This window comes from Pleuronectes platessa, chromosome 24, assembly GCF_947347685.1.
Source record: "Pleuronectes platessa chromosome 24, fPlePla1.1, whole genome shotgun sequence".
NCBI lineage: Eukaryota > Metazoa > Chordata > Actinopteri > Pleuronectiformes > Pleuronectidae > Pleuronectes > Pleuronectes platessa.
The window spans coordinates 2659562-2674019 of NC_070649.1; the positions used below are offsets into that span (position 1 = coordinate 2659562).

The following is a 14458-nucleotide window of genomic DNA, read 5'->3' on the forward strand; positions in this document are numbered from 1 at the left end:
TCACAGAGGATAAACACAACATAAGGTCTTCATGGTGTTTATCAAAGCGTTCAGCAGAATGTTCTCAATAGGACTCACGTGATTAAAGAACATGATTAAAGATTAACATGTCTTACTTGTAGGGTCCCTCCAGTGGCAATTGCACGATGCCTTCCTCCTCTACAATAATACTGGGCTCCTCCTGGAGAAAGAGACAAAAGAGAAAATCTGAAACACATGCACGAGTGTTGCAGCTGCATTGGTGAAAACGTGAAGTTCCGACTCTGCTGCTGCACCTCTTCTGCCGCATCCTCCAACTTCTTCTTCTTCCACTCGGGCATCAGGTCGTCCAGCCAGCTCAGCTCTCTCTTGGTGAAGCCAAAGTCCAACAGTTTACGGATGAACACCAGGGCCAGGACCTGGAACCGAGGAAACAGACATCAATAAGCAGTATGAGCAGAATTAAGACAGACAAACATGCTCACCGTGACATTACCATCATGGGGAAGACGATGGCAGCTTTGGACGTCTTGATGATCCACAGCAGGGCCAAGCAGGTGAGCTGGACGATGGTGAAGAGGTGCACCTTCCTCAGAGGGACGTGGCGAAGGTAGATGAAGTCCGGCTGATGTTTGGCTGGCATGCCGAACAGCTTCAGTCGGTCAAAGAACTGCATGGATACACAGACACAAGCTCATGAGTTCATCCAGAATCATTTCCTGGAGATAATAATAATAATAAAGATGAATAAATATCTTCAGTGGTTGGCCTCACCTGAATACCTCTGAGTGAGGAAGCCCCCATGTAGAGAAAGACCCCGTACAGCACGGGCATGGGGATGAACTGAAGTAGGAGAAATATTCAGGATCAGGATTAAAACTATCCAAACTAACACTTGCCCCAATTTCTAACACTTGTAATATATAATAATTAATAACAAATGAAATAGCAATTCTGATGTATATTTTGAGGATCCCTCTGACCTTCAGCACGGAGGTCATGAACACGGAGCAGCCCATCAGCGTGAAGATCATGAGGCCGGTGAAGCGCTGCTCTCGGATGCCCAGGAACTTGGGCTGCTCCCCGGGGGCGGAGCACTCCGACTCCAGCTTCAGGCTGTTCACGTGGGAGATGGAGAGCACGGTAGCTGCCACGAACCACGGCAGGCCCATCACAGAGCACACTCCCAGCATCACCCCCACCACAAACAGGTCCAGGTGATAGCCACAGCCTTTCTGCAGGAGTCGGACAAGGAGCAGCGACATTTAGATCAAGCAGAGTTTCAATAATTCAGTTTCCTTTGTGGTTAGAATCTCAAAAACCTTCAGTTTGTGCTCCTTCCTGTTTATGATGACGGCCGTGATCTGCTGGTCCATGAAAATGAGGATGGTGCAGAGCAGAGCCGGGATGAAGGTGATGATGGTGGTCCACCAGGGGTTGGGCCCCACAGGGTTTATGAGCCAGCCACGATCGTCTCTGGTTGGCTGAGGCACAAAGGAAGAACACAAATGATATATAGTGATGATATTTTATGATATATAATGCATATACAGTAGAGTTGGAAATAAGGCTTCTTCTGGACTTACTCTGAACTGGTCGGGGACCTGTAATTTAGGTGAGGGGATCCCCAGGGCGTAATCCACCAGAACCATAGTGAGGATGGTGATGAAGACGGCAAAGTCGCTGATGATGGCTCGAACCTGCAAAGACCAACAAAGAAATGATTCACACAAAGTCAGAGTAAAGTCCATCTAGATAATGTACAATTCAAGCAGACTACATCGTTACTGCTCATCACCACAAGGTGGCGCCAGTACACTACGCATCAGTGTATGAGCATCACGCCACATATTCGCTCATGAGTGTCATCTCAATGATAAATCATAGAAAACTCACACATAGAATGGCCACACAGACTGCAGTGCTTTCACTGTGTCATAGGACAACCAGTAGATGGCAGAAGAATCTAAAATGAGGCTTTATAAACTTATAACAGTGTAGTTTCAGGATAGTAATTCGAGAAATTCATAATTGATCCTTTCTAGCAGCCATGCACCTGCAGACAGTAACTTCAAACATATAAGTGTGTGTACTTAAACAAGAACAACACATTTAAGGATAAACCCAAGAGGGTAAGTGTATATGTGTGTTTTTGCATTACTTGTGTAGGATAACAGTGTGACAAGTACCTTGGTCGGGAAGTAACGACTCGTCTTGAACTCCTTGAGGAAAGCGGACATGAGGACGGTGGAGAAGAAGAGGACCACGCACCAGAAGAGGACGTCCGGGACGTAGGGCCCGTGGGGGCCACAGGCGGTGCCCTCGAACTCACCGTGCAACATCTCGCACTCCTACTGGCACCAGAGGACACGGTGATAATGATGATGATGATGATGATGATGATGATGATGATGCCAAAGATAATGAAGATAATCAGGATGATGAGGCGAAGGCAGAGTGCCAGGGGAAATGATTCAAGTGACAGGGAGGATAAGGGCGATGATGATTGTCAGTGATGAATTAGTGAAGTCTGAGAAGAAGTGACTCGTTGTTTTCAAAATATCTATGTATCCCAGCGCTTTCCATACTAAATATAAATACGTCATTTAAAGCACACGGCGTGATACAGCAATGAGAATCCCAGTAGCCTCATGTGACTCCACATCCTGAAACGCTCGCTGCCACACAGCTCCATCTAACAAACATGTGTAGGAGGGATGCAGCAGCACGCCACCAGCATGACTGATCCAGTGACAGTGAGAGAATCCACTCTTCACGCTGCATCTCCATTTTCATTCTGCTCCGCTAAACCCTCTGAAATCCTGCCCACATTCTCTTAATCCCCGCCTAGACTTATGACGCGTCTTGAAAAAGCGGCGTGCGGGGTAAGTGAGACACAACACGGAGCCAGACGGTGACAAATATCCAACAACTTTCTCTGCTGTCTTGTTTGCGTGCGGTTTAATTTGGGTGCGAGCAGCTTTGATTGAAATGTTCTCACGTCTCTCCTCTCATCTGACTCACACTGTGATTGCTTTTTCTTAACAGCTTACAGACCCACATCTATTCTGTGTGTGTATCTCGAGGCCGTAAATGATCCTTTATCCTAAAGTATTACACTATATGTATGTTCCTTACCTTGACCTCCAGCATGGTCCAGTTGACCTGTGAGGATGTGACGTTCCTCTCCTCCCAGAACTCTAGAGTCTTATTGCTGGGGTATCTGGGCTCCACACACGCGCATCTAGAGAGAATATTTTTCATATTAAAAGAGGATATATAGGCTTGATTTGAATTATTTGTGTGTTAAAGGCTGAAGATTACAGTTCTTTGTTATGAATGAGAAAATCAACCTGAAACTTCAGGACCAAAAGATTCTTATTGGACATTTAATCAATAATGATGTAGCCACATGTTCCATTACACACCACTTCCAAAAAGGTCCAACCATCTACAACATTGACTCATTGTGCTGGCAAAATGTCAGCATCCCCTACAGTGCACTGAACTGGAAGAGACCAAACCAGAGGAGCAGCTCTTGGCTCGACGTCGCCCACTAACCCGCTGATGTCGCTGGATCACGCATGATGCTCCCGACACAGGCTCAACATGGGATTACTCACCATAAAGCAAAAGCCAGTACTAAGAAGACTGAGTGTGTCTACGGCTACATCACTCCCCCATCTGTCATTTCATGATGCAGCAAATACACTTAAGCACACGTGTGTATATGTGATACATTCATGCAAAACACAGGCTGCACTAACAAAGACTACATTTGTCACATGAAGTAAACCTATGCACTTGTGTGCCTCCGTCAAACCAGTGCAGTTTGAGATGTATTTATTTTCATATTCATATGACGTCACGTGACCTTTGACCACTGGAGTCGAACCACATCATCTTCGAGTGACAACTGGTCAAAACATGAAGACATTCCCAGAGGCTGACTTGAGATATCATGTTCAAGAGGCCAACACAAGTTTTGTGACCTCGCAGTTAACCTTAACCTCACAGATGTAGTCATTTCATTTGTGAGTCTAACTGAAAGTTGGTACCAAGCTTGAAGAAATTCCCTCAATGTTTCCAAGAGGTAAAACTTAAGAAAACTTAAAGATATGATGATTATTCTCAAGTTTAGATCAAACTTGTGAAAACAGTTTCTAACCAGTCTACTGCAGTTAAAAGTGAACAAATGAAAAAGAAAGAAGCACTTACGAGTATTGTGTGAGCGTCTGGAGATTGTTGTTTTTATTGATGGGGTAATGCGTCCCCAGGTGGAGAAGCTTCTCCAGGGCCTCGTAGATGAAGATGATGCAGATGAGTGAAGCAAAAGCTTCCTCAGTGAAGCGTGTGATGTAACAGACAAGTGAGCTGGCATCAGTGGCCACCAGCAGCAGACAGAAGAAGGCCGTCCACAGGCCAATACAGGCCCTCAGGGAGAGGTAGGAGAGCTCATACTCCCTGGGAGAGACAGGACACAGACACAGACACACACACACACACACACACACACACACGAGGAGTGAAGTGAAAAGCAATCAGACTTGGCATCTCTACTCAAGCAGAAGGACACACATCCACCAGCAATACTAAAACAAAAAAAAAGAAAGTCACTCACTTGCAGAACTTGAAGAGGATCTTCTCAAAGACGAGAACGGGCCCCGTGCTGCCCAGGATGGTGAGAGGCTGACCCGCTACAAGAGAGTAGGCTATTCCAGTCATGGAGGCTCCGAACAGGGACTCGATAGCGCTCTGGAAACATCAATAATGAGTCAATTGATTAACGTCCCTATTTCGCTCACACACTTCCACATTGCTCTCAGTTGATATTAGGACATTTCTCACTAATAAATAAACTCATTCTAAACATCACCTGAGCCTTATTATGTTTACATGTTTAGTTGTTTGCTTAGTGGCATTAAAAACAAAATAAAGCAAAGGATTGGATTCAATTTTTTAGATATCATGAGTCATTAATCTTATTTTAGGAGGTTGCATGTTCTTGTCTTTCTACAATTTGTTTCAAGGTGCCTTTCCATGAGATGAGTCAGTTCTTAAAGCTTTGCGAGTCCTGAGTCGTGTTTCCCCTGGGCATATGTAAATTTAAGAAATCATCCGACCTCAGAAGTCTGAAAACTGTTTCAAACCCCCTCTCTCATGAATACAGCGTCCTTGACTGCACGCTAGAGGCTGTGGCCGACGTGTGCACAGAGCCATGGAGTTGTTTCTCACCACACGACCCTCTGTGGCCTCCCCCAGGAGTCCTCCGAAGGTGATGACAGGTGACATGCAGGCGCAGTAGAGGAAGAGGAAGGAGGCCAGACACTGCAGGCTCAGGGCGTCTGTGTAGTCGGACAGGTAGTGGGGGGCCTTTCGCTTGATGTCCAGGATCAAGCCGCCAAACAATCTGAGGAGAAATGAGAAAATGTGTCGTCCCATGTTGCTTTCAAATGTGGGATCTTGTGCAACTTGATTTTCGTATCTATCTTTACTAACAAGCATATTTCACAAAATGCTAAACTACTGCTTAGAATAAACTGCGTCATGTTCTGTTACTGCATCACCTGCAGAGATCCTGGGATTCTCTTCTCTGCTGAACAAAGAGAGCAGACGACTCAAGCTGTCTCCAGTATATTTACACGCTTGAACCACAAGAAATATATTGAAGGGGGTTACAGGACTCCATCGCTGTGTGTGCACAAGGATTTGTCGCCCCCCCCCCCCCCCCCCCCCCCCCCCCCGCTGCAGGAACACCGGACCGGCGTGAACTAGCTGGGAGTGGTTGCTATAGCAACAGTGGGCTGGGCGTTATCTCTGGTCTGTGCAGCAGCGGTGATGTCGTGTCCCAGGAGGGGGGGGGGCGGGGGTTGATGGCCGGGCCTGGGCCAATCTGAGCTGGGATGAGAGGCTGTGCTGCATCACACTGCAGCTCAGCAGCCCATCACTCACTCCTCTGCTATTAAACCACGGAACACCCGGTACTATCAGCACACAGAATCCCTCTGCAGCCCAAGACCTCCCTGGAAGCACTGGGGAGATTTCTGCATGATGACAATGTGATTTCATCTTTAGCCCCCTCTGTAGATGAAAATGAGCAATTTTGCTAAACATTTCCACATCTGGTTAAAACTCAAGAGCCATTTGCTGGTAACATCTGGACAGCCTCCCTGTGTCATCATGTTGGGGGTCACATGTCAGAAAAACTACACACCACTGGGTAAGGGTTCATCTGACTTATAAAGCATAAAGTAGGATAGTGTTACTGTTGTGGGGAGAAGATAAAGTAGCATTTAATCAAGTGTGTGTTTGCAGTAAGGGGGGGAGGAGTGGGCATTACTTGTGAGGGAGTACACTCACTTGACAAATGTGACTTCATGTGTGGCATAGTGTGCAGGACTCTGTGGAGCTGAAGTGTGAGGAATGATAACGTATCAGTCTGGTTGTTAAGAGAGCTAAATTTACAGAGTTGGGGACGTTGAGGCCGCTCACAGGCGACGGGTTGACAAAGAGCTTGGAGAGCTCAGGGCTGTGCATCACCGATCGTGCTGTGTGTCCCGAACACTCACCTCCCCGTGCGCTGCAGCTCAGGGCCACCGTGCCCTCCGTGATCCTCCAAATCGCCAAGATCCGTCACACCGTTGGGAACAGGAGGAAGCTTGCGCTTTTCCTGTGTGGTTAAGATCGCTGTCAGTCAACTGTCAGCGGTCGTTATCATAAGGATAATAACAAACATCACAGGCTTTTAAATAAGACCTGGAACAAACTCATTCCTTTTCTGTAGCAGCTCTCTGAGAGATTCTATCCCCAACAAGATGGTGGATGGTTTTCAAATCACAGCCAAATAACTAACGGAGGCAAAACAAATGTTTTGTGGAGGATTGAGAGCAGAACCCTGGGGATCAGCATCAAAGCAGGAGAAGCCCGATGTTTAAACATCGCTCAGCAGGCGGCATGGAGAAGAAGGCCGCATCATGGAGGAACAGTCATATAGGGAGAGAAGCTCAGACTCTGAGCAGACACAAAATGGGGCGTTGTGTGCTTTCACTTTTTGAGTGGCAGAAGCGAAGCATGTCATTCTTTTCACGAAGCGATACCAGACAATAAACTACAGTTATGAGAATAAAATTGATAATAAAATGAGAATAAAGTCATATTATTAAAAGGATAAAGAAAAACAACTTTCACAAGTTTCCACATTCGTTGTTCTAATATAAGAAGCACACACCTGAGAGGGCACATTTTTGGGAGGCTCTATTCTGATGGAGGGGTCCCACTCTCCAGGGGGCAGCACCGTCACCTGGTCCAGAAACTCATCGATGCCGGCCACCAGGTCGTTCCTGTCTTTGGCTTTGTACGCAACATCGTGGAAAACCTGTGGAGGACATGAGGGTGAGATGAGGATTTTCAAAAAAACATTTATTTAATTATCGTCCGTGTTCTACAGACGGAAACTTGAAGTATTCCTCTCCCCAAACATAATGATAAAGAAAATATTCAGAAGATTATCACAGAGAATGAATCTTCAGAGGAATAAGGTGCTTTTGAGAATCTGAAATCTCATTTGTTTTTCATAAATAGGAGAACAATCTATTGAAATAGAATGCAAACTGTGTTTGCTGAAAACCAATGCACACATGGATCAGTACAGATCCTTCCCAGTAGGCTCACATCCATATACTTCTATTTTCATACACCCCACAGGGCCTGCAGCCAGGGAGAAGGTAACATCTGTCTGTGGCGCTGGTCAGTAACATTAGCTCATTTCTGCTCAGTGGGAAATCCTGTCACGTATTCAGGTCGTGCTCTGCTGAAACCCGGGCTTAGAGAAAAATAAAAACCCGGGATGTTTTTTTCTTTCTCTTTCCCCCCCAAACCATAATAATCCCTTATATAACCATCAAACTAAATGTAAAAATATCTGACTATTAATATTCCTTGTTTGGGACACATCTATGAATATTGACTCTTTAACCAAATACCAAACCATCTTGGGAGACGTGCAGCTCACATCTCTTGCTCTTCTTCAACAGTAAGTAAACATTGGAAACTACATTTACTCAAGTGTTCTACTTGATTAGCACAGTTGGTGTAGTTTTGAGTCTCTTAAGTTTATCCACTTTCTTTTACTTTACACTCTAATGTATTTTAAAGAGAAATGTTGCACTTTTTATCCCAGTACATTTATTCCACACAAAAACAAAACACTAAGAACCTGTTTCAAATAAAATCATGTTGATATATTAGTTTTGCCCTTGTTGCAATTTTAACCTTGATGTTCTTGCATCACATGCCTCACCTCATCAGTCATCAGCGTGGCAATAGACCGGCCAATTTCATGATACTGTGGACCTTTTCCCAGAGGGCCCAGCAGGATGAAAAGAAACCTGTCCACCGCAGAGGAAAACATGTTTTCAAGATATCTATCCAGACTTGAGATACAATAAAGAAAGGAGATGAGATCTGTGTCTTACCTGGTGGTGATGGGAACCTCAGCCAGGCCGTTGAGCAGCACGGCGGGGGACAGGCGGACAAAAGCCACAACTGGGCGGTCGAGGAATTCCAGCTCCCCCACCAGGACGTTGGACGCCTCAGCACCGGGAGGGATCTTCTTCATGAAGTGGAGGTCAATCTGTGAGACAGAAAGAAAAACAAAAACACCTTTTGTACAAGACATCAGGATAAATGTTTGATATAGAGGTCGATATAACAATCCTAAATAATGTCTGGATCTGACATTCCACACACACAATAAAAGAAAAGAAAATAATCTTTACTCCTGTTGAATTCTAGTCAGTTTCCCATGGAAAGACTGGTAACACAATCTTGGTTAAATATCCAGTGCTATCCGTGTCAGTGGATAAACAGCAGGATCAGCAGTGGGTCTGCTCTCACCTTGCTGAAGTCCACAGCACTGTTTTCTCGGCTGACGTCCTGTTTGCCCTCGTTGTTGGCCGGCTGGGACTGAGGCGAGACCGTTTGGCCTGTCGGGCAGAGCGGGAAACCAACAGCATGTCAACGTTCAGCCTATCACAACACTACGTTCCCACACAAAGACTCTCCAGTGAGTGACTGCAGGGTACAGTTACATTCTCCGAAAAAACATGGTACAACCGTGGACTTTTGTTGTACGTGCTGTGCCTTCATTAACAAAAGGTGCAATGTTGTACCTTTTTTTCAACGTGTACCTGCTGTGTTAGTTTAATATTAAGGGTTCATGTGAAAGATCAGAGGTGATTTTAACTCAAACTTAGACTAAATAATTGCCAATCAATCTACATGAGGTGCAATCTTTAACTTTCTTTCATAAAATGTCCATTTAAGGTCTTATTTGTGTTCATTTAAATGGCTTATTCCATTTATTTTAGTTTTGCTGAAACAAGTCAAAGATTGCTCCTAATATCGTGTCTTGTGATGTGAAGTCGTTTGAGTAAATGTTAAGGGAAGGCTTTTCAGTGAGGGTGAAACAATACTTCATTTAAAGCAATAGTTTGACATTTTGGTGAAATATGCTTTTTCATTTTCTTCACTTTCTGAAGCTAGAGCCAAATCTGCAAAATGCACGTACACTTATATTTACAACAACAAAATTAGATGTTATATTAGTGAGGCTGAGAGGTGCAGGCTTCATATTTAGCAAACAGACATGCAGACTGGTATCAATCTTCCTCTTTACAAGGGTATAAGCATATTTATGAAATGTTTAACTATTTCTTTAAGTCCTAAAGGATGGTGAAGTTATTGTGCATAACTTCCATTATTTGTAATTAGTTTAGTTTAGAATATGATTCCTAATTCTCATATATGGGTTTAAGGATCTCACATACTGTCGACAGTGGCTTAAAGCGGAGAGCATCATCATGAAAACAGATATACTGCACCAGCCCTGACTGGACACAGCTCATCCTCCTCCATGTTAGTGAATGGGACATGGACCAAACTAGTCACCTGAAATATATTGTTCTTAAAGGTGATTTCTCTCTTTTCAGGCATAAGAACAGGGGGAAACGTCATGATTGACATCTGAGAATGACTCCTGATTGGTCGAGCCTGCCCCATCCCCCCTTTTTCTCTATTCTTGACTGCATATAAATTATTTGTAACCTCTCATGATGATACTCTCCTCTTCCAATGTCTTATTTATACTACAACTACTACTATCTCTGGACTTTTAGTGCATAGCATCAGTTGAGGCATCCTGGTTGCCTGTGCAAATCTCCAGCTCTGTGTCTTCTTGTGTGATGGGGCAGTAGCCTTGTGCGACTGCATGAAGAACACTGAGACGTTTGACCTTGGTATCTCCAAAGGGTACGTCTGGGGTCATGTTGCCAAGGCTCCAGGAGGAGCTCAAAGCTGATGGAGGGGTGGACAGACATGGCATGCAGCACTGGGGCCATGCCCCGCAGGAAAAGGCTCTTATGGGTGAAGCGTCCCTGGGGAGTGCTTTTTCAGGCTGCTTGGGAGATTTTATGGTTTGATAATAGAGGCCATTTACTGGTTAAGTACACACACACATGCAGAACACAGCAGACGAGAACAAACACACAAACATGGAAAAACACAAGAGGAGAAAATGAGATATCAAGTAGCAGTAAAACAGCAAGTCACAGATGGGCACACTGGAAAAATCATGCAGAGGATTACAACATAAACATGGAAAATACTGTGTACATATTTACACATAACAACATATATGGTCACCATGGAAGAGCAGAGAACTGGTAATATACAGGTGCATTCAGACCATATGCTCACCATTCTTGTCCATGGAATGAGGCTCTGACTGCTTCTTGCCGATATCAGCAAAGGAGCGGACAATGGGGATGCGGTTGGCCAGTTTCTTGTGGTTCTGGTGGTGGTGCTGTTTGAGCAGGGCCTCGCGGATCCTCTTCCTGGCATCCTGACCGACTGGGCCCGACGCCTCGTGCTGATCCAGAACCATGTCTGAGAAAAGAAACAAGCAAAAACACACACAAACACAGATGAAGGCCTCCACATTACTCTTTAAACACTTCATTGGAGATTCACAGAGGTGACTCGTGACAGTGTGTGCTCCGGTGCGGCAGCGAGCAATGCTAAGCTGATTATTTCAACAACAAAAAACCAACCCACTGTTGCTGATTTCATTGCAGTTCAGCAGATCTCTACAACAGCACAGTTTCTCCTACAATCAGATGCCCTCAAAAACTAACACACAATTCCCTAATTCCCTCCTAAACCAGGTCAGATGAGCGTGTAGCGTTTTTGATCCTCAGTCAAGCTAAATTTAAATAGAATCTGCTGATCTGGTCCATGTTGTTACAAATCCTGAACGGAGAGAGGAACTCCACAGTCATGCTCTAGGTTTATCCACTGAGCTGCACAGGATTATGGGACATACACGTTTGAGTCCCTGAGAGTTTACCTGCAATCTCCTCCAGCGAGTTGGCCCTCATGTCCAGCATCACAGTGCCGTTCATGATGCAGCTGCGGAGCTCGAAAAGACTGTGTAGAGACAGAGTGGCTACATACGGTTTACTCCACCGCTCACCGCCATCCTCCACATCCTCCTCAAACTTTAACCACCTGCACAGAAAAACAAAAGAAAGAACTTTTATATGTCTTTTTCAAATATTTGTAGATGACTCATCCAGATGGCTATGAAGCTATAATAAAAGCTGCATCATAAAAGCTTGCTCTCATAAACAGAATCAAAGTCTCAGGTTGAACAAAGAATGCCACAGCTGTCATACCTGGCTGTCTCTTTCCACTCTGCGTCCTCTCCCTCCCTGAGACAGATTTCATCCAGCTCGGTGAATAGGGCGTGGGGGATGTGTTCCTCGTCCCCATCCTCTGTCCCCAGGAGAAACTGCACCCTCTGTGCTGGTGTGTCTGCTGCAGCGAGCGGGACAAGCGGAGGACGAGTGTTGATTGGGAAAGGAGGAGGAAAGAATATGGAATCGTCAAATAGTTTGGTGTAAATGTTTCCTTAAACATGTGCATGCTTCTGTCCATTCCTGAGACCTACTGTGCGAGGGGGATTCTCGTTCATCCTCGGCCGAGGAGTCCCTCTCCTTGGACCTCTTCCTGTGTCTGTGTCCATGGTGGCGGTGACGTCGGTGCGACCTCCTGCCCAGGGGCACATGGACCCCGATGTAGAGAGTGCGGTGACCTAGAGGCAACAAGTTTCAGTCTGTCCTTCAGTCTGCACTCACTGCATCATTCTTCCTCAGTAGCAGAAGCCAGAGGTATGATCACTTTATCCCATTCAAGGAAGGTCCCTACATCGTTTAATTCCCCTTATACTCGTGGGAAAGGGAATAAATCTGTAGCTCGCTTTTAAGTCTTGCAGATGCCGACTTGATGAAAGGTAAAACTTATGCGACAGGATAAAATGAGAGCGTGAGCAACATAATAAACTGCTGACTCCTTCTCATCGTGTGTCTAAACAAGGAGCTATTGTTCTCTTTGAGGATAACGATATTGAATTTTGAAATTTGATGACATAATTTGTCATTGTACATCAATATAGAACAAATAATGAGACTGGGATTCTGCAAGGATATTAATGTGAGCACAAAGACCTTCCTCTGCTGTGTGTGTGTGTGTGTGTGTGTGTGTGTATGTGTGTCTGTGTGTGTGTGAAGTGTGCATCCTCGGGCTCGGCATGAAATGAATCCGAGTTGACTTTCTCCTCTTTTAATTCCGTCCGATCTGCCCGACTGCTGCTTCCTTCCCGCCGGCCCTTGACTCAGAGGCCGGACACAGACAAGACTATCGGCGCCCTGTTCTCTTCATCTGACTCGTGCACCGTATGAGGCGCCACAGCGTCCAGCATAATGTGACACCTAACTGAACCCAGAGCAATTTCATGTTCAGGAGTAGTAGGGCCACATATAGGTGAAAACAAATCTGCGATTGAGAGAATAAAGTCTTTATTTTATGCTATGTGTCATGTTAGAGGGGCAACAACTGCAGATCAGTTTGTCGTCTTTGTTAAATGAGGAATGTGGAGCATTTTGTGAAGTTATACTTAAGTATTTCTCGAAATATCATTACTTTTTACTAATTAAATGCTATATAAGACTTGAAATATAACGTTATTCTACCCTAAGAATATGTGGTACAAAATATAAAATAAAATATAATTCAATCAAGGATGTCGTGTCTAAGTTAATTTGAGTCTAAGGGGAAAAGATATGTGAATACCTTAAATTGTTTTCACCAGCTTGGAGACGTCACTAATCGCATCATGGCTCACTAACCAGATTTGAGCAATGCAGAGACATAATAGTAGGAAATCCCCTCAGAGCCCAGTGACATCTGTAAAGACAGTCGCTGATGCAGAGTCCTTCGCCAAAAGAAATCCAGGATGAAGGTTAAGTGGGGTTTACGGTAGCGTAATGGAAAAATGTCAAAACACATTTGTAGTAAGGGAGTGTGTCTCACTCTGTCAGAGCCTGTCCTGCAGTGGAAGCGACCATCCGGAGCAAATTGCTGTTAGCACCTGGTAAATTATGTACGGTGGACGAGAGGGAGGAGGAGAGACTGACTTTGCAAATGAATTTAACAATAAAAGGCCCATTCCTGCGGACAGGAACAATAAGGTAGCGGAGCCGAGTTCATGAGGCACGAATCATGAGTGGAGGACTCTACAAAAATAGCACTCCTCCTCCAGGCCATCATACTGCTGATGGCATGTCTTTTCTCTTCTCCTCTACTGCCACATTTAAGCGGCTTCCACTCGGCCCAGGCAAAATTCCACTCCAAATTATTCACTATTTTGCACTGTTGATGTGCGAAGGACTTTATTCTTCAAAACCACTTTTGCTGTCTCTTTTTTAACCCTCTGACAACCGCATGGTCCATCTCCTGCACATCAGACTAGTCATTATGGAAACCATTGACAAACGATTAGTGTCCTGGGGATGAAAGCACCCATCTCACCCCGAGTCAGAACCAGAGTGACACCTTTGCCTTGTTGTCAGTGTATTATATGAGAAGGAGTGATAATGGCTTCAGTAATAATTAGTTTCCCAAAATGCCTTTCCCAAAAAGCAAGGTCATACTAGGACATACCCCCCTCTACATACTACCCACAATAGAAGAGGAGATTATGCATTGATTAAAAAAATGCTAATGCATCCTTCTGAGTCACCTTCACCTTTCATAGGGTTTAAAAGTGATATTTTTTGCCCTAGATCTTACATTGTGAGAAACATGGGATCCACAACTGTTGGAGATTGTGTGTCCTTCAACTTTGCAATTCTAACAACGTGTCTAAACTCAATAAAGTAAAAATCACTTGGTGGGTTTTACCTTCAAGCTCTTCTTTCTCAAAGTTGGTGTTGAGCATGGAGCGTGTGCCCCCGCGGTCCACCACCGCCTCCTCATCAGTTCTCTATGGGGGGGGGACACAAACACAGAGAGAGAGAGAGAGAGAGAGAGAGAGAGAGAGAGAGAGAGAGGAGGCTGTTACTAAGCACAAACACACAAACAC

The 14458-nt window shown here is 44.9% G+C and overlaps 1 protein-coding gene across 1 annotated transcript in view; it reads right to left on the bottom strand.

Moving 5' to 3' along the window:
- Positions 1-14458, bottom strand: part of LOC128431280 (sodium-driven chloride bicarbonate exchanger) — a 28930-nt gene that overhangs the window by 1705 nt on the left and 12767 nt on the right. Inside the window, exons 4-25 of the mRNA XM_053417554.1 lie at positions 14278-14359; positions 11987-12130; positions 11712-11853; positions 11384-11544; positions 10735-10923; positions 8875-8963; positions 8454-8611; positions 8279-8366; positions 7208-7354; positions 6549-6649; positions 5215-5389; positions 4601-4734; positions 4198-4443; positions 3118-3223; positions 2169-2330; positions 1566-1679; positions 1302-1463; positions 963-1214; positions 754-822; positions 476-649; positions 276-398; positions 117-181 (exon numbers count right to left, since the gene is read on the bottom strand). Of these exons, the coding sequence (XP_053273529.1) occupies positions 117-181; positions 276-398; positions 476-649; positions 754-822; positions 963-1214; positions 1302-1463; positions 1566-1679; positions 2169-2330; positions 3118-3223; positions 4198-4443; positions 4601-4734; positions 5215-5389; positions 6549-6649; positions 7208-7354; positions 8279-8366; positions 8454-8611; positions 8875-8963; positions 10735-10923; positions 11384-11544; positions 11712-11853; positions 11987-12130; positions 14278-14359 (3083 nt within the window). The remainder of the gene's footprint in view (positions 1-116; positions 182-275; positions 399-475; positions 650-753; positions 823-962; positions 1215-1301; positions 1464-1565; positions 1680-2168; positions 2331-3117; positions 3224-4197; positions 4444-4600; positions 4735-5214; positions 5390-6548; positions 6650-7207; positions 7355-8278; positions 8367-8453; positions 8612-8874; positions 8964-10734; positions 10924-11383; positions 11545-11711; positions 11854-11986; positions 12131-14277; positions 14360-14458) is intronic.